At 35.4% G+C, this 20,799-nt stretch overlaps 1 protein-coding gene across 1 annotated transcript; it reads right to left on the bottom strand.

The window, feature by feature from the left end:
- Positions 1-3,464: 3,464 nt before the first annotated feature.
- On the bottom strand, positions 3,465-7,012 carry LOC145671511 (uncharacterized). The gene is made up of 2 exons (XM_081740700.1): positions 6,409-7,012; positions 3,465-3,523 (listed from the first exon to the last, which is right to left on the bottom strand). The coding sequence occupies exons 1-2, from the start codon at positions 7,010-7,012 to the stop codon at positions 3,501-3,503; spliced, it is 627 nt and encodes a 208-aa protein (XP_081596826.1). The 3' UTR covers positions 3,465-3,500.
- Positions 7,013-20,799: the final 13,787 nt, after the last annotated feature.

Genomic DNA, 20,799 nt, shown 5'->3' on the forward strand with positions numbered 1-20,799 from the left:
CCCTCATTGGACAAATTCTGTATTTTGCTGCTATTTCACTCACTCAATTTTGAAAAACAGAAAAGGAATTTGCTCCACGATGTTCAAATTATTACTGAAGTGCATACATGAAAATCTTTGTACCATTGTGGTAATTGAAGATGGAAATGGGGGGAGACTTCCCAGACACCTCTGAACACTTCCCCGGAACATCGTTCCCTTTGTGCTTTCTACGGGGGTGGAACTTGGTAATCACATCAAACCATCATGTGTAATTACAAAAATTAAATTTATAAACAAATAATAAATCATGATTTTTTTCAACTTACTACTAAGGAATCTGTATCGAAATGAAATCTAATCCGAGAAGGCAGAATATATATATTTTTTTTAGCACAATGAGGTATCCGAAACGCTGAAAAGTAACATCTCTTTAACAGTGAACAAGTTGAGATGTGTTACAGTCTTTCGAGTATAGTTCTGTGTTTTGTTGAAAATTATTTTACTAGGAACAATGGGCATAAGTCACGGTTTCAAACCCAAAGTAGATCATGATGAAAAACCGAAAATATATTGCAAATATGAAGAAAATCATGACTCTGAATTCTATAAAAAAATACGCCAGAAGTTCCATGTAATTCGATGACAGCCAGTGAGGGTTCTAATACCAGAAATATATTGTTCGACGCAATTCAAAAACTAGCATGTTAAACAAAAAAATTGTTAAATAAATTGAGCATAGTAGTGGAGAACTGAGAAACCATAACCTTTTCAATATTGTACAAGGGTATTTTCCTACGAGTAAAAGTTTCGTTTGGAATACGTTGAGAAACTAATACAAGTCTGCAAGAGTACTCTCCTGTACAAGTGTATTTTAGGCACAGACTAACTTCCGCCCCAACTCGAAGTGCTTCAATATCAACACTACTTTATAACATTATCTAATACAAGGAAAACTTTATCTCATTATCTAATTGTACTAATCTATTTGTTTTTTTGCCACGCTAGGAAGAAAAGGGAGCAATAACCCCTCACAATAATATTTTTCTAGTACGCTATGGATTTAAATATTCTCCTACATAAAAGTACGTATAAAACGGGAGGGAGGCTAAAGATTTTTGGGCCTTTATGTTGAAAGAAAAGTATGATTAAACGATAAAAGTTGGGTCTCGATTTCAAGAAAAATCATATAAAACTTCCACTTCTATGTACTAAAAACGTTTATTCAGCTAGATCTATGCTTAAAGAATAACATGTAGGGCAAATGCGTAAAAAGCAAAAAGGAAAATAACGTTGTAAATGATATCTAACAATTTCCCCTAATAATTTGCAATGAATGGGGCAATCCATAATTCCTAGGTAAGATAAAGTGATTTAACTGAATTTGAAAACTTAAAAAAGTAAAATTTTAATCCATTTCTGTGAGTGCATTCCAGAATTCCACTGAATTCGTAATTCTGTCAAAGAGAAAGGAGCAGTTTGTATATGTTTGAATTATTTACCCATTATTCGTATATTTCTCCATGCAAACTCGTACACTTTCGTTAGCTGTAAAACTATGATTAAAATTGGAAGAGTCACATATTTGCAGGAAAAGAAAGGTAACTGAAAATTGCATTGCTATATCACATATTTTACATTTCGCTCTTTCACTTTCTCTTCTGTAACTAATTGTGCAGACACAATGTTTGACAGAATACGTTACACTCGATATTTCATTTGGGACTCGTCCATCAGGTTTGATTCATACATTTAGTAATTTACATGTTGCTGCAATTTAACTTGCTTTTATTTTGCTTTGTGTGCTTGAATATATATATATATATATATATATATATATATATATATATATATATATATATATATATATATATATATATATATATATACACGTTCATTTTCTCTTTTGAAATTAATCGTGCGGAAATCTGGTTTCAAACGCAATAATAACACAGGAAAATCTAAACATTTCACTGAAGAATTTGGAAATAATTTCAAAAAAACTTATTTTAACCCTGATGTTACAAGTTACAGGGTGTAACGGATGAACGATACACATATAATCTTTAAATAGCCCCCACTACCCACAGTCCTGCGAGAACGGACGTCACCCCACTTCCCCCTTTAGAATACAAGAATTTTTAAAAAGAGAGAGAAAGGAGAATTCCACTCCCCCACGGCTGAGAATAATGACGACGTGAAGAGTGAGGTTCAATACTGGAAAAGGCTTATACTGTATGCAAAAAATATCACTATTAAGATAATCAGGAATTTGTCTACAACTACTTGAAAATGGAAAAAGTTTTCTAACAAAATGGAAAATTTTATTATAACAATCCGAAACGTGTTATATAAATAGTAATATAGAAAACATTCAACAATTTTAACAAGTAATAATATCATTAATCGAAATCGCCGTTAGCAAGTAACATTTTTCCCAAAAAGGATTTTTTTTCCAAGTGACAAAATTTTCTGAAATATTATAGCCAATCGTAAATCCAAATATAGAATTTAAAAACATATACAATAATTTCATTAAAAATGTATGGAACTCGAAGTTACTGCAAAGTGGCTTTCTTTGGAATGAAAATGTGGGAGGAAAAGATTCCTTAAATATGGGTCAAAATACATGAGTTACGAGCAACAGCTCATCTGTAACTCTATAGATTCCTCTTTTTTTTTCTTTCCTTTTCAAAGCGGACCAAAGACATAAATCATTCATTTGAAGTCTCCACTAGCCTTAATATTTTCCGTAATTTCAATATATTAAACTTCCTGACCAGCGACTTTACTTTAGTTTTAACAAGGAAAAACAAGAATCAACATGTTTTAACTCAAGGCATAATCTGCCTACACAAAACCAGTAACATGAACTATTCAATTAACTATTTTTTTTTCTTACTTTTCCTTTCGCAATGTTTTTAGAAATATGTGCTTCCAAAAATATATTGAATAATTATAATGTTTCTAAATAATAACCATAGTCAGGAATTGTTATAGATTTCAAAAGAAGTTAACTAAACTATACGATTATACGGAAAGAATATTAATTTAAAGACCCATTCTTTCATTCAGAGGACCTAACACTCTTACCTCATTTTATACACTGCGAAGCGCTTCAGTCTTAAAGCCAGAACCTCGGCTGCAACGTGACGTCATCCCGATCGACGACTCGCGCAAATCCAACCGAAGGTTAAGCAGTGCTTCCAACTCCAAGAGAAAGAACCAACTTAACAGTAAACTGGAGTTTCATCTCACAAAAATTTTCCTTTACAACGTTTCATTTTATTATGAAACTTGGGTGGGTTACATAATATCCGAGGGTCGGTCAAAAAAAAATTCCTAACTATAACAAATCCCAAGTTGAATAATAAAATAATTTCAATACATTACCATATCTTCCATAAATATTCAAATGCTAACGCCTTCTTTACAAACTTCTACAGTAATTTTCCAATTCCTTACATAACATATACAAAGGATGATGATGAGGTATTTACAAAATGAAAAGGGTTGACCTCTCACTTTCTCGGACGAGGCATTCCTGCAGGAATAAAAAAAATATATACAACACACAAAATTTGTTCGAACAAACATCCTAAAACATATAAATAAGTACAATATTAATAATTTTCTTAACCTCAATTCTCATATCAAATCATCATTTTTTTTCTGTGTTACCTTATGGGTTAGATTGATTAACTTGTCTTGGTGGAAAATATTTCTAACAAAAACGAACATGGCGTTTTATATGAACATATGGTCTTTCAATATTTTCTAGCCAAACTGTATTTGGTGTAGGTTTAGAAATAAGGCGGTATGGGCCTTCCCACTGAGGGGCGATTTTTGGATTGAAATGTTTCTCTGCTGAAATTTTCATGAACCTTTTAACTAATACTAAATCATCAATATTTAAATTAACAGGACCATGTTTTTGAGTATAAACTTTCGCACTATGTTTCCAAGCGCGTTCAATATTATTATTTATATTAACTAATTTTTGCTCTTTATCCTGGTCATCGTCTAGAAGATCTAAATCCATCAACCATTTAACATCTAATGGATGGTAAAATTTCCGTCCCATATAAAGTTCACATGGACTAGTCCCAGTAGTTTCATTCATACTTATGTTAATAGTAAAAGCAATTTTAGATAGTAATTGGGCCCAATTCTGTTGAGACTTATCAACATAAATACGAATTAAATTTTTAACCGATCTCACCGTGCGTTCGGCTCTGTTCGATTGTGGGTTATATGTGGAGAATTTTACACTCTGTATACCATAGCTATACAAGAATTTCAAGAAGTAATCACTCACGAAATAAGAAGCGCAATCACTTAGGACTTTACCAGGAAAGCCGTATCGAAGAAATAATTCCTGTAACTTATTGCAGATGATTTTTGAGGTTAGTCGTCTTAAAGGTTCTAAAAAGACAAAGCGACTATAGGCGTCAGTGACAATTAAAATATATTCAAATCCAGAACTACTAGGCAATTTCCCCGCAATATCAATAAACCAAGTATAATTTGGGTGCATTACCTTTTTTGTAAAATATTGACCCATAGGTTTTCGATTGGAATCTTTACAGGTTTGGCACAAATGACAAGATTGTATAAAATTCTTAATGTCAGAATATAAAGTAGGCCAGGTATACTTTTCAGCGACCTTAGCAATGGTTTTTCGATATCCCATATGCCCACCATGAATTATTGGACAATGAGAATACTCAATAATCGACTGAATTAAAGAATTAGGTATTACAATTCTAAATCCATTATTCCCTTTACCTTTTGTCTTTTTAAACAAGATCTTATTTCTTAATACATACGGAGGAACTTCTTCCTTTTGCTCTAACCTATTGATAATCTCTCTTAATTCAGGATCCTTCCTCTGGTGATCTGTAAGAGGCACATTAAACACAGGATTTTGCCAAAAATTAATGAAAGACAAATTTACTGTTTTATTATGATCTTTTACGACTTCCATTGTATTATCGTCTTTTGTATAGAATTCTAGATGGTTTCCAACCCTTGAAAGGAAATCGGCTATACTATTTATTTTTGACCTTACATGGACTATACGAAATTTAAACCTTGAGATTTTCTCTAACATAGTTCCATATCTCCTTTGTCTTTTATGGTTATTAAGTAACCAAGTTAAACTCTTACTATCAGTATATACTACAAAGGGATTTGCCAAATAATATTCAAATTTTTCCAAAGATAAAGAAAGAGCCTTAAGTTCTAATTCGTATATATTTTTACTCCAATCAGATTGTGGAATTGCCCGACTAAACATAGATACAGGTCTAAGATTCCTTTCCGAATCATATTGGCTGAGAACCCCAGAAAAATGACGCAAAGAGCTATCACAATGTATTACGAAGTTGGAATTCATATCTGGGACTTTTAAAATAACCTGACTACAAAAGGCATCCTTTAATTTTTGTAGGGCTTCATCATGAACTTTAGTCCATTTAAAAGGCTTTTTTACAGATCTTAATTCTTGAAGGGGAGCAATTAACTCTGAATACCCATAAATAAATTTAGAATAGAACGAGAAAAATGAACATATTCTGTTCACTCCTTTTCTATTCTTTGGTTTTGGTATCTCCTGGATAGCTTTAATTCTCTCAGGGTCTATTGACATGTTGCCATTTTCAAAACGAAACCCTAAATATTTAATACTAGTTTGAAATAGACAGGACTTCTTTTCTGAAATAGTAATTCCCCAATTTCTTAGTCGAGATAATACCTCCTCTAATAGAGCTTTATGACTCTCAATATCTTTGCTAAATAAAATTATGTCATCAAAATATATCTCTAAATTCTTACCAATTAACCCTTCAAAGACTTTTGACATCAAATTACTTAAAACAAAAGGTGATAATACTAATCCCATTGGTACCGATTTATATCGATAGATTTTGTTTTTTGTCACAAAAGCAGTAATATTTCTACTCTCTTCAGACAGAGGAATTTGATGAAAACAAGATTTACAATCAAGTTTTGAAAAGATATTATTGTCCGAAATACTAGATATTACATTCTCCATGTTAGGAGAAGGATAGCTGTTTACCATCACCTTTTTGGTCACCTCTCCGTATGAAATTACAAGCCGCCTGCTTCCATCTGAATTTGTTACTAGAAAGCAGGGTGATGTGTAGGGAGAATAATCTACTTCCTCTAAAATATCGTCTTTTAAAAGCTGGGCAATAAAAGAATCTAATTCCTTTTGCTTATGCGTTGGAAGCTGATAAGGTTGCAATCGAATGGGAGTTTTATCGACAAGTTCAATTTTGTAAGTGAAATTTTTTACTCTACCAATTTTGTTTCCAATAACATCAGAATATGAAGTTAACAAGTTATTAACATATTCCTGTAAATTAGAATCACATAGTAATAATTGATCAGGAACCGTATAATTACCTTGAGATTCCTCCGGTTTAGTCTCCGGTGGATGCAATATGGACTGATCAAAAACGAATTCCACTCCTGGGTCAAACGTGGTATTAACTCCGCTGTCTCTGGTTACTGATGTCGATGGAGTCAAAATCTGATGAGAATTACCAAAAGATCTAGGTTGAGGTGTAGCTTTCGGACAACCAAGGTCGCATGGCGGCTGCTTTCCACTCACCCCATTCCTAGAAGTATATGCAGAAGCGAGAGAAGTCTGGACACACAAAAGTTCATCAGCTCGGATCATAGGAACCACTAACTTCCGAGCTTTTATATTATATAAATTACCAGCAATGTCTATTACGGAATTGTATTTTGTATGAAAGTCATTTCCAAGCAGAAGATCAAACTCATTAGAGTCCACGATGAAGAAAATTTCACTAAACTGATGTCTTCCAATTTTAAAATATAGTCTTACTCTCATATCCACTTTAACTTGTACATTTCCTAAGCCGATAGTCTGAACGTTCACCTTTTCTACTTTTATTTTATATTTTTTTCTAAGTTCATCATAAAGATGTCGAGCCAAATAAGAGTTCGTACTCCCAGTATCAATTAAGCACTTAAAACGCATACCCGCAATATAAACAGAAATCGCCAATAGTTTTTTTCAATTCACTATCATTCTGATTTACATCTGAGTTATTTTGAGTTAAGTACTGAGATTCTAAATTATGGTTATGAGAAAATTCCGCCTTATCAAGATTATTATAGTTAGATGGTAAAGAATACATAGCTGGAGAAACTAAAGTTTTATGTAAATTTCTTGGTTCACGAGATTGCAACACTACTTGCTGTTTTGTATTCTTCGCTCCGATAAAGAAAGATGATTTACGGGGTGGTACCAAGTCCCGTACGCTACTACCTTGATTACGTAATCGATAATAATCTTTTCTATATCTATGCAAGGCGTCATAGTGTTCTGCAGCTAAATACAATTGATTTAAATCGATAGGCATACCTCTTTCAGCTAGAAATTGATGGGCAGAAGGCGTTACCATATTAGTAATTAAACTACAAATGGTGGCTTCATCAAAGGACATATCAAGTACGTGAATAATCGATAATTTATTATCTACGAACTCATATAATGATTGCTCCTCCCGCATGGGAACGTAGAAAAATAGTCGCATGAATTGTGTTCTACCAATAGTGGAAATAAATCGCACCACTAAATGTCTACAAACTGTTTGCCAAGGGGAAGCGTCCCCAATAAACGATTGTATAACTTCTTGCATTTCTCCTTTTGTACGAGAAAGACAAGCTACCAACACAAGATCTAAAGGCAAACCCTTACCTCTGACAATACTATCAAGTTTTAATAAAAACTGAAATGTAGACTCAGTATTGGTACCATCTATTATAGGTAGACTATTAATATCATGCAACAAAGATTTATAGATTCCTTCCGAAGCAAATTTCTCAAAATTTAAATTTAATGAAGCTGCCATATTAAATGGTTGAACTCTATACTTATTTTGAAAGCTCTGACTCCCTCCTGCTCTTAAATTAGGCGAGGAATTCACAAACCGTGTACTGTGTCCCACATTACTTTGTGGATCCACGTTATAATTTTGATCATGAAATGGTCTACTTTGACCACCTAGTAAAGGTTCGTGATGATTCACTTGAATATGGGCTGAAGGCCTTAAATGTTCAAACATAGGATTACTAAATTCATAAGAATATCCAAGAAATTCATCCCCACTAGAACTTGAAGAATCCGAAAATCTAGACTTTACATGCGTCTCCTTTGACTGTGCCATCCTTACAAGAACACCACAAAATATTAAGCTCAAAGAAACCAAAAGGATAATTACTATTAATTTTACAACCTTATCAATAATTATCTGCTTATTACACAATGACCTACTAAACCATAAATTTTGTATCCGACCCCGGCAACACTGTATTAAGTATTTTACGTTAACATTCATATACAACATTTATATTACTCAACAAGAAAGGCATAATATAATGAAAATATGTTATTTAATTTAGAGGTTAATTTCACCAAAGAAATACACATAAATTTTAGAATATAAAGGGGAACACTTTTGCTGGACCTCCCCGAACCGGACCTCGAAGCCAGCATAAATTTGCCTTTCCAGGGCAGTGTATAAAATTTATTTTTATTTAAAAATTATATATGTAACGGATGAACGATACACATATAATCTTTAAATAGCCCCCACTACCCACAGTCCTGCGAGAACGGACGTCACCCCACTTCCCCCTTTAGAATACAAGAATTTTTAAAAAGAGAGAGAAAGGAGAATTCCACTCCCCCACGGCTGAGAATAATGACGACGTGAAGAGTGAGGTTCAATACTGGAAAAGGCTTATACTGTATGCAAAAAATATCACTATTAAGATAATCAGGAATTTGTCTACAACTACTTGAAAATGGAAAAAGTTTTCTAACAAAATGGAAAATTTTATTATAACAATCCGAAACGTGTTATATAAATAGTAATATAGAAAACATTCAACAATTTTAACAAGTAATAATATCATTAATCGAAATCGCCGTTAGCAAGTAACATTTTTCCCACAAAGGATTTTTTTTCCAAGTGACAAAATTTTCTGAAATATTATAGCCAATCGTAAATCCAAATATAGAATTTAAAAACATATACAATAATTTCATTAAAAATGTATGGAACTCGAAGTTACTGCAAAGTGGCTTTCTTTGGAATGAAAATGTGGGAGGAAAAGATTCCTTAAATATGGGTCAAAATACATGAGTTACGAGCAACAGCTCATCTGTAACTCTATAGATTCCTCTTTTTTTTTCTTTCCTTTTCAAAGCGGACCAAAGACATAAATCATTCATTTGAAGTCTCCACTAGCCTTAATATTTTCCGTAATTTCAATATATTAAACTTCCTGACCAGCGACTTTACTTTAGTTTTAACAAGGAAAAACAAGAATCAACATGTTTTAACTCAAGGCATAATCTGCCTACACAAAACCAGTAACATGAACTATTCAATTAACTATTTTTTTTTCTTACTTTTCCTTTCGCAATGTTTTTAGAAATATGTGCTTCCAAAAATATATTGAATAATTATAATGTTTCTAAATAATAACCATAGTCAGGAATTGTTATAGATTTCAAAAGAAGTTAACTAAACTATACGATTATACGGAAAGAATATTAATTTAAAGACCCATTCTTTCATTCAGAGGACCTAACACTCTTACCTCATTTTATACACTGCGAAGCGCTTCAGTCTTAAAGCCAGAACCTCGGCTGCAACGTGACGTCATCCCGATCGACGACTCGCGCAAATCCAACCGAAGGTTAAGCAGTGCTTCCAACTCCAAGAGAAAGAACCAACTTAACAGTAAACTGGAGTTTCATCTCACAAAAATTTTCCTTTACAACGTTTCATTTTATTATGAAACTTGGGTGGGTTACAAGGGATGCACAAAAGTATGGAAACACCTGAAAAAAATGCACACTCCTTTATTAATAGCGAATTGGACCATCTTTGGCACGCAGAACGGCCTGCAGTCAACGGAGAATAGAGAAATACAGATCGCTTATAGTTGTCAAAGGGATGTTATAATACCATTCTTCCGCCAAAGCAGCTGCTAGTTGTTGTAGATACCATTGTGGTGGCTGGTGGGTAGCAGGCTCACACCTTGGTCTCCAAAACTTATTACAAGTGCTTAATGATATTGAGGTCTGGCGATTGTCGAGTCTATGTCAGATGTAACATTTCATCTTCGTGCTCATCTAACCAGTCTTGGACGATGTGAGCTGTACGAGCAGGCATCTTGAAACATGGCATTACCATCCGGGAACAAAGTTTGCCGATGGGATGCAGCTAGTTACTGAAAATGGTTACGTAGTCCTTGGCAATGACATGTTCATGCCGGATGACGATGGGTCAGTCAGACTACCAGGGTATGATTGCCCAAATAATCACTGAACCACCCCATGCTTCAATCTTTGTAACAGGCAGTTTGTATCGTACGTTTGTACTGGTGTTCTACATAGGTAATCTCGGCCAGCAGTTGAAAACAATGTAAGGGAAGACTCATCCGACCAGATGGCAGTCTTCCACTGCTCTATCGTCCAGTTTGTTCCGTATAGCAGCATGGTCAACAGTCACGAGTGGTTTGAGAATTGCAGATCCAACATAAATGCCCTCCTTGTGGAGTTTTCTGACTGTTTTGACGCTTACATGATTTGTAAGCACTGTATTCAGCAAACTGTGACTTTTGGCGCCATGGAAATATTTTGCTTGATCACAATCCTACCCAATGTGCGACTGTCTCTGTCATACAACACACACCGCTGGTGCGGTTTTTCCAAAGCATTCGTAGGCAGGCACGATCTTCGAGACTGTGTCTGTTAATACACCGCTATTTTCATCACGGAAGCTCCCCCACAACTTGCCCTTTTTGAAACTCTGTCAGCTCAGACATGATTCACGATAAACACATGAAACGGTCACTGAACGATAACTGGCCCATCTGTTCTATTAGCCAATTTGTATACCTCACAGGTTGCACCAGATACCACAGTGACACCTACCATTCAGACGCAAATCGTGTTTAAAATGGCTACCTCTTTTATATCAGTTATTTCCATATATTTGTCTATCCTCTGTGTAATACACATAGTGGAGTTCTTGGGAGACATCACGACAGTAAAAATTAAAGTTTATAACTATTATTTAAGTGACGAAAAGTTTTCTAATACATTTAGGTAAACTAGTAATACATTTAGCTAAGTTTTCTTCTTAGTCTTGAAGGAAGTCACATCAGTGAAAATAAAAAATTATCGCTTCGAAGCAAGGAAATAAATTTTACTTATGTACCGAAATTTATACAAGAAATTAGTATATTATTACATTAGTTTGTGGCAATAAATTTTTATATTTTACCGATATGATTTTTCTCGCTTTCTTGGATTCTTATATTTATTTGGAATTTAATGTTTCCTTTAAACATTGAGACTTTACATTTATTATTATTATTGTACATTATAACGTCAATTTTCCACATCTGCTTAACAACATGAAATCCTAGTTGTTTGGAGTGTAACGTATATTTTCATCATTTAGTACTTGTTATAAGTTCGTATATATGTCATTGCTAGGAATATTGGTGATGTATGTAATTGTTTAGAGTTCGTGAGTAATTGTTAGAAGAATATATTCAACAAAAGATACAATCCGATTTTATCTAATACTTTATTTTTTATATATGCAGTACATGAGTTACGTTGAGAGTACGCACAACCCGTTTTACCACAATATATATTATTAAAAATTACTGGCAACGAACTGCACATTTTTCAACATTATAAAAAATACACCTAACAATTTAGTTTCACGTTTTTCATTTTTATGAGTTCTATTGATTGATATATCGCTGAATTTTAGACATTTGCTCAATTATCGCTAATCCATATATTTTTTAGTAATTTTTCTTATTAGTATTTGGGTCTATGCTCATATTTAAGTTAGTTTTATAAATTATCGTAATGCTCTTTCCGGAACATAACCTATATTTACATTTAATTTGTTTATTTGTAACGTAGTATCTTTGGTTTCCCTTAGTACGTATTATATTTCGGTATTTTTGTTTGGGAAGGACATTATTTACAACACCGAGCCTTTACCCGTACTACTCCATTGTGCACACTTAGTATTGTACTCCCCTCTTTTGAAGTGAAGTTACCATATATTCATATTTGGGTTTCCTTGTTTGGAGTTCACTATCTCCTTCCAGCATCATACTGCATTCACATTTACCCTCATATTTCTTTCTTTCTTTCTTTTGGGCACTGGGGAAATCGTATATTCAAGACAAGAGTCCTGGAGCAGTCATAGACATCATCACAGAGCAGTCGTTTTTCAACCGGCCGATTCTGACGTCAAAGTATGCGTTTCCGCTCAGACTAAGTAGCCAAAAAATAAGTGAGAACCAAAGTGAGAGGAATTACAAGTGTTACGAAGTTGGCAGTATTAGCATTGATAATGTTTAATGTTATACCAACAAGACCAGAGATTGCGCCATTAACGTCACAATAATTCGTGTAGTATTTTTATTGGATTTACTGAGAATGGGATGAGAAGATTGAGGCGTCACATAACGTCGAATAGGAAATGACTAACGTAAAGTATAATGCAGGCTCCGAAGCATGAGGTTGTATCTAAAATCAAACCCGGGTTTCCCGCAGCGAATGAACGGTTATATATTTAGTCAACAGGGATATCATACCAGAGGTGACAATTTCGGGTCAAGAGAGAACCAGTGCCAGAGATGATCATTTCGAGTTAAGACGAAATTCATACCAGAGATGGTCATTTCCGATGAAGAGGGTTCTCATGCTAAGGATTACTATTTCGCATCCAGAGGGAACTCATACCAGCGATGATCTCTTAGGTCAAGAGGGAAACTCTCTTCAAATATAACAATTTCTGGCCAAGAAGTAACCCACCCCAGAGATGACCATTTCGGGTCAAGAGGGAAACCTATGCAAAAATATGATAATTTCAGATGAAGAGGGAACTCATGTCAGAGATGACAATTTCAAATAAAGAGAGAACTCATACCAGTTATGACCTTTTGGGTCATGAAGGAATACATGCCAGAGACGACCATTTGTGGTCAAAAGGAAATTCATACCAGAGACGTCCATTTCCCATGAAGAGTATTCTCATGCTACAGATGACCATTTCGCATCCAGAGGGTACTCATACCAGTGATAATGTTTTGGGTCAAGAGGGAACTTATATCAGAGATGGCCATTTCTGATGAAGAGTGTTCTCATTCTAGTGATGACCTTTTCGCATCCAGAGGGTACTCGTTCCAGCGATGACGTTTTGGGTCAAGAGATGAACTTACTCAAGAAATGATAATTTCGGGCAAGAGAGAACACATGCCAGAGATCACGATTTTTAGTCAAGAGGGAGCCCATGCCAAAATATGACAATTCCAGATAACGACGGAACTCATGTCAGAGATGACAATTTCGAGTCAAGAGGAAACTCGTAGGAAAGACGTCCATTTCCGATGGAAAGGTTTCTCACTGCTAGAGATGACCATTTCGCATCAAGAGGGAACTCACATCGGCGATGACCTTTTGAATCAAGAGGGGAACTCACTACAGATATGACAATTTCAGTTCAAGAAATAACCCATGCTAGAGAAGATCAAGATGATCATTTAGGATCAAAAGAGAATCCATACCAAAATATGGGCATTTTAGATGAATTTGGAACTCATGCCAGAGATGACAATTTCGGGTGTAGACGAAACATGATCTTTTGAGTTTAGAAGGAACCCATATCACAGATGACCATTTCGGCTCATTCAAACTGGACTGAGCTCAGGCTCAATATCCTCAATCGGGCTCGCGCTGAATAATCTGAATTACATTTAGGCCAGCTCACACTCGAACCCGATCGACTCTCAATTGTGTTTACGCTAATAAACCTATTTGGGGTTTGCTCTTGTTCTCACTTCTTCTGTGGTTCGTTGTCTACTTACATGTGTCGTGTTTAAATGATCAGCTCGAAGTCCATTGATTCTCAGGAGCTTAGACACACACATATACAAACAAAATATAAGAAAAATATTCAAATTTAATTATTGTAAATAAGTTATCAGAACTTTCATCCAATTATTTGTTTTGAACATAAAAAAAAAACAATTTAAGTTGTTAAAGGCGTAAAGAAAAAATACTGAATGCTATTTTAGTTAAATTGTAAGCCTAAACCTGGGGAAAATAATTAATAACAACAACACTAATAAAAGCTCCAGCAGGTTGATGTAACACATCCCCTTCCACTCATACTCCAGAGCAGTTAAGGTTTCCGAATCCTACAAGCAGAAAATGTTTTCCTTCGTTTATCTGAACATTAAACTAGGAAACTGTTATAGAGGTTTCTGAGAGATAAAATGGATGGATGTTGAGGTGGGGGGGGGGAGGAGGCTAAGATATCGCCTTCTTGCTTAGTGGCTAGGTCTTTACAAAAGGAGAAGAGACGAAGGCCGTAGGGGGATGAACAGAATGAGAGAGAGAGAGAGTTGGTCGTTAAATGTGAGGATCCATCACCGTCTGCTGACAAGCCGTGCAGTAAAAACAGAAGCAAGCTTTAATGAAGGTTAGTGAGAATCGCCACCACGCCTTCTTCTCCTGCAACAGATAGGAAGGCCTCTGGCTCTATATGAAGCTAGTTTAGTTCAAGGATTATACAAGGCACGTTAGGGTAGTACTAGTTAGTGGTAGATCTCGAGAACAGAACTTCAGATTGAGATAAAATTTATATATCCTAAAAAAGCACGGTGTTACCCACAATTGTTTTTTATTTTTTTCAGAATGTCGAAACAATCATGTGTGCAGAACTCAGATATTCATTGGTCGAATTGCAAAAGAAAAAGGCATATGGATACACACCTATGTGTTAGTTTCCGTAACTACTGGTTTAATAGCTAGTGCACACGATTCTAATTCACGGTGCCCCGTGTTCGAAACCCAGTAGGAAACAACTAAAATTTGAAACTTTACCTTGGTTCGGATTTAACCTATTGTAAGTTCACGTTTCATATATGCTTGGTGCTCAGAGGCGACGCTTAACTTTCACAAACAACAACTAAAACTAAATGTTTAATAACATGAGTATCTTGAAATTTAATTTGAGACGAGAGATCCGCCTTTAGTCAGTTATACAAGTTAATGTCAAAATTGCTATTTACTTTTCTGTATATAGTATTATTTTAAATTCCTCTATGACATAAAAGATCATACTTTTAAAGTAATGTACATAAAATAATGGTACACGGTTTTAATAATCTGCAGCAATTGTTGTGATTAAGTTCTCTAACTTGCAGTTTATTACAAAATATTTATCAAATTTTACAATTTTATTTATCAAATTTTACAACTACAACTATTAATAGACATTGTTATAATAACGAAAATGAAACAAGAAATTCATATTTTCTGTCCCAACATTTTATATTTTCTTAATTTTCGGTGTCTCTGTGTTAGTGAAGGAGAGTAGAAGAGAATTAGGGGGTAAAAGTGAGGGGGAACGCGAGAGGACGCCGTTACCCCAGTTCCAGAAAATATCTATTGTTTCCCTTCACTTAATAAAACATTACAATGAGAAAACATAGGCACGGGTTACGGCGTAACATCATGCATTCCCCTACCATTTCAGATCCACTTTTACCTCTGGACAGAATGGATTCTTCCATGGCAGCCATATGCGTTTCTTACAAGTAACACTTCGATTTTGATAAAAATTTGGCAGGGAGATACTGTGTTTTTTTTTTTTTAATTTTCTGCGGAGAAACGGTTTTAGAGGGGCAAATGCCCACACACACAATTTTGAAAGTTGATGACAGAAGGGCAAGAAGAAGTGGACAAAAGTGAATGAAATTGTGCACAGAAATTGTAGAAGTGAAGAGAGGGAACACGTGTTTCGTATTTTCCAGAAAAAAAAAAAAAGGTTGGATGCGGCACGGAACCCTGCAAAGCTTTAATGACGAAGTATCAAAATTGCTAATAACAGTATATCAGAAGTAACTAAAGGACATGGAGAATTGCAACGAAACTGTGTTTAGAGACAATAGAGTGTTCTCATTCTAGTGATGACCTTTTCGCATCCAGAGGGTACTCGTTCCAGCGATGACGTTTTGGGTCAAGAGATGAACTTACTCAAGAAATGATAATTTCGGGCAAGAGAGAACACATGCCAGAGATCACGATTTTTAGTCAAGAGGGAGCCCATGCCAAAATATGACAATTCCAGATAACGACGGAACTCATGTCAGAGATGACAATTTCGAGTCAAGAGGAAACTCGTAGGAAAGACGTCCATTTCCGATGGAAAGATTTCTCACTGCTAGAGATGACCATTTCGCATCAAGAGGGAACTCACATCGGCGATGACCTTTTGAATCAAGAGGGGAACTCACTACAGATATGACAATTTCAGTTCAAGAAATAACCCATGCTAGAGAAGATCAAGATGATCATTTAGGATCAAAAGAGAATCCATACCAAAATATGGGCATTTTAGATGAATTTGGAACTCATGCCAGAGATGACAATTTCGGGTGTAGACGAAACATGATCTTTTGAGTTTAGAAGGAACCCATATCACAGATGACCATTTCGGCTCATTCAAACTGGACTGAGCTCAGGCTCAATATCCTCAATCGGGCTCGCGCTGAATAATCTGAATTACATTTAGGCCAGCTCACACTCGAACCCGATCGACTCTCAATTGTGTTTACGCTAATAAACCTATTTGGGGTTTGCTCTTGTTCTCACTTCTTCTGTGGTTCGTTGTCTACTTACATGTGTCGTGTTTAAATGATCAGCTCGAAGTCCATTGATTCTCAGGAGCTTAGACACACACATATACAAACAAAATATAAGAAAAATATTCAAATTTAATTATTGTAAATAAGTTATCAGAACTTTCATCCAATTATTTGTTTTGAACATAAAAAAAAAACAATTTAAGTTGTTAAAGGCGTAAAGAAAAAATACTGAATGCTATTTTAGTTAAATTGTAAGCCTAAACCTGGGGAAAATAATTAATAACAACAACACTAATAAAAGCTCCAGCAGGTTGATGTAACACATCCCCTTCCACTCATACTCCAGAGCAGTTAAGGTTTCCGAATCCTACAAGCAGAAAATGTTTTCCTTCGTTTATCTGAACATTAAACTAGGAAACTGTTATAGAGGTTTCTGAGAGATAAAATGGATGGATGTTGAGGTGGGGGGGGGAGGAGGCTAAGATATCGCCTTCTTGCTTAGTGGCTAGGTCTTTACAAAAGGAGAAGAGACGAAGGCCGTAGGGGGATGAACAGAATGAGAGAGAGAGAGAGTTGGTCGTTAAATGTGAGGATCCATCACCGTCTGCTGACAAGCCGTGCAGTAAAAACAGAAGCAAGCTTTAATGAAGGTTAGTGAGAATCGCCACCACGCCTTCTTCTCCTGCAACAGATAGGAAGGCCTCTGGCTCTATATGAAGCTAGTTTAGTTCAAGGATTATACAAGGCACGTTAGGGTAGTACTAGTTAGTGGTAGATCTCGAGAACAGAACTTCAGATTGAGATAAAATTTATATATCCTAAAAAAGCACGGTGTTACCCACAATTGTTTTTTATTTTTTTCAGAATGTCGAAACAATCATGTGTGCAGAACTCAGATATTCATTGGTCGAATTGCAAAAGAAAAAGGCATATGGATACACACCTATGTGTTAGTTTCCGTAACTACTGGTTTAATAGCTAGTGCACACGATTCTAATTCACGGTGCCCCGTGTTCGAAACCCAGTAGGAAACAACTAAAATTTGAAACTTTACCTTGGTTCGGATTTAACCTATTGTAAGTTCACGTTTCATATATGCTTGGTGCTCAGAGGCGACGCTTAACTTTCACAAACAACAACTAAAACTAAATGTTTAATAACATGAGTATCTTGAAATTTAATTTGAGACGAGAGATCCGCCTTTAGTCAGTTATACAAGTTAATGTCAAAATTGCTATTTACTTTTCTGTATATAGTATTATTTTAAATTCCTCTATGACATAAAAGATCATACTTTTAAAGTAATGTACATAAAATAATGGTACACGGTTTTAATAATCTGCAGCAATTGTTGTGATTAAGTTCTCTAACTTGCAGTTTATTACAAAATATTTATCAAATTTTACAATTTTATTTATCAAATTTTACAACTACAACTATTAATAGACATTGTTATAATAACGAAAATGAAACAAGAAATTCATATTTTCTGTCCCAACATTTTATATTTTCTTAATTTTCGGTGTCTCTGTGTTAGTGAAGGAGAGTAGAAGAGAATTAGGGGGTAAAAGTGAGGGGGAACGCGAGAGGACGCCGTTACCCCAGTTCCAGAAAATATCTATTGTTTCCCTTCACTTAATAAAACATTACAATGAGAAAACATAGGCACGGGTTACGGCGTAACATCATGCATTCCCCTACCATTTCAGATCCACTTTTACCTCTGGACAGAATGGATTCTTCCATGGCAGCCATATGCGTTTCTTACAAGTAACACTTCGATTTTGATAAAAATTTGGCAGGGAGATACTGTGTTTTTTTTTTTAATTTTCTGCGGAGAAACGGTTTTAGAGGGGCAAATGCCCACACACACAATTTTGAAAGTTGATGACAGAAGGGCAAGAAGAAGTGGACAAAAGTGAATGAAATTGTGCACAGAAATTGTAGAAGTGAAGAGAGGGAACACGTGTTTCGTATTTTCCAGAAAAAAAAAAAAAGGTTGGATGCGGCACGGAACCCTGCAAAGCTTTAATGACGAAGTATCAAAATTGCTAATAACAGTATATCAGAAGTAACTAAAGGACATGGAGAATTGCAACGAAACTGTGTTTAGAGACAATAGAGTGTTCTCATTCTAGTGATGACCTTTTCGCATCCAGAGGGTACTCGTTCCAGCGATGACGTTTTGGGTCAAGAGATGAACTTACTCAAGAAATGATAATTTCGGGCAAGAGAGAACACATGCCAGAGATCACGATTTTTAGTCAAGAGGGAGCCCATGCCAAAATATGACAATTCCAGATAACGACGGAACTCATGTCAGAGATGACAATTTCGAGTCAAGAGGAAACTCGTAGGAAAGACGTCCATTTCCGATGGAAAGGTTTCTCACTGCTAGAGATGACCATTTCGCATCAAGAGGGAACTCACATCGGCGATGACCTTTTGAATCAAGAGGGGAACTCACTACAGATATGACAATTTCAGTTCAAGAAATAACCCATGCTAGAGAAGATCAAGATGATCATTTAGGATCAAAAGAGAATCCATACCAAAATATGGGCATTTTAGATGAATTTGGAACTCATGCCAGAGATGACAATTTCGGGTGTAGACGAAACATGATCTTTTGAGTTTAGAAGGAACCCATATCACAGATGACCATTTCGGCTCATTCAAACTGGACTGAGCTCAGGCTCAATATCCTCAATCGGGCTCGCGCTGAATAATCTGAATTACATTTAGGCCAGCTCACACTCGAACCCGATCGACTCTCAATTGTGTTTACGCTAATAAACCTATTTGGGGTTTGCTCTTGTTCTCACTTCTTCTGTGGTTCGTTGTCTACTTACATGTGTCGTGTTTAAATGATCAGCTCGAAGTCCATTGATTCTCAGGAGCTTAGACACACACATATACAAACAAAATATAAGAAAAATATTCAAATTTAATTATTGTAAATAAGTTATCAGAACTTTCATCCAATTATTTGTTTTGAACATAAAAAAAAAACAATTTAAGTTGTTAAAGGCGTAAAGAAAAAATACTGAATGCTATTTTAGTTAAATTGTAAGCCTAAACCTGGGGAAAATAATTAATAACAACAACACTAATAAAAGCTCCAGCAGGTTGATGTAACACATCCCCTTCCACTCATACTCCAGAGCAGTTAAGGTTTCCGAATCCTACAAGCAGAAAATGTTTTCCTTCGTTTATCTGAACATTAAACTAGGAAACTGTTATAGAGGTTTCTGAGAGATAAAATGGATGGATGTTGAGGTGGGGGGGGGGAGGAGGCTAAGATATCGCCTTCTTGCTTAGTGGCTAGGTCTTTACAAAAGGAGAAGAGACGAAGGCCGTAGGGGGATGAACAGAATGAGAGAGAGAGAGAGTTGGTCGTTAAATGTGAGGATCCATCACCGTCTGCTGACAAGCCGTGCAGTAAAAACAGAAGCAAGCTTTAATGAAGGTTAGTGAGAATCGCCACCACGCCTTCTTCTCCTGCAACAGATAGGAAGGCCTCTGGCTCTATATGAAGCTAGTTTAGTTCAAGGATTATACAAGGCACGTTAGGGTAGTACTAGTTAGTGGTAGATCTCGAGAACAGAACTTCAGATTGAGATAAAATTTATATATCCTAAAAAAGCACGGTGTTACCCACAATTGTTTTTTATTTTTTTCAGAATGTCGAAACAATCATGTGTGCAGAACTCAGATATTCATTGGTCGAATTGCAAAAGAAAAAGGCATATGGATACACACCTATGTGTTAGTTTCCGTAACTACTGGTTTAATAGCTAGTGCACACGATTCTAATTCACGGTGCCCCGTGTTCGAAACCCAGTAGGAAACAACTAAAATTTGAAACTTTACCTTGGTTCGGATTTAACCTATTGTAAGTTCACGTTTCATATATGCTTGGTGCTCAGAGGCGACGCTTAACTTTCACAAACAACAACTAAAACTAAATGTTTAATAACATGAGTATCTTGAAATTTAATTTGAGACGAGAGATCCGCCTTTAGTCAGTTATACAAGTTAATGTCAAAATTGCTATTT

The sequence above is a fragment of the Thermobia domestica genome, chromosome 15 (genome assembly GCF_964235325.1).
Source record: "Thermobia domestica chromosome 15, izTheDome1.hap1.1, whole genome shotgun sequence".
NCBI classification, from domain to species: Eukaryota; Metazoa; Arthropoda; class Insecta; order Zygentoma; family Lepismatidae; genus Thermobia; species Thermobia domestica.

Bases quoted from the DNA above. Each gene is read 5' to 3' on its own strand.
- LOC145671511 (XM_081740700.1), bottom strand. From the start codon at position 7,012: ATGCGTTTTAAGTGCTTAATTGATACTGGGAGTACGAACTCTTATTTG. The intron at 3,524-6,408 runs GTAATTATACGG...TTATTCCTGCAG, and splicing joins TAAACCGGAGGAATCTCAAG to GAATGCCTCGTCCGAGAAAG.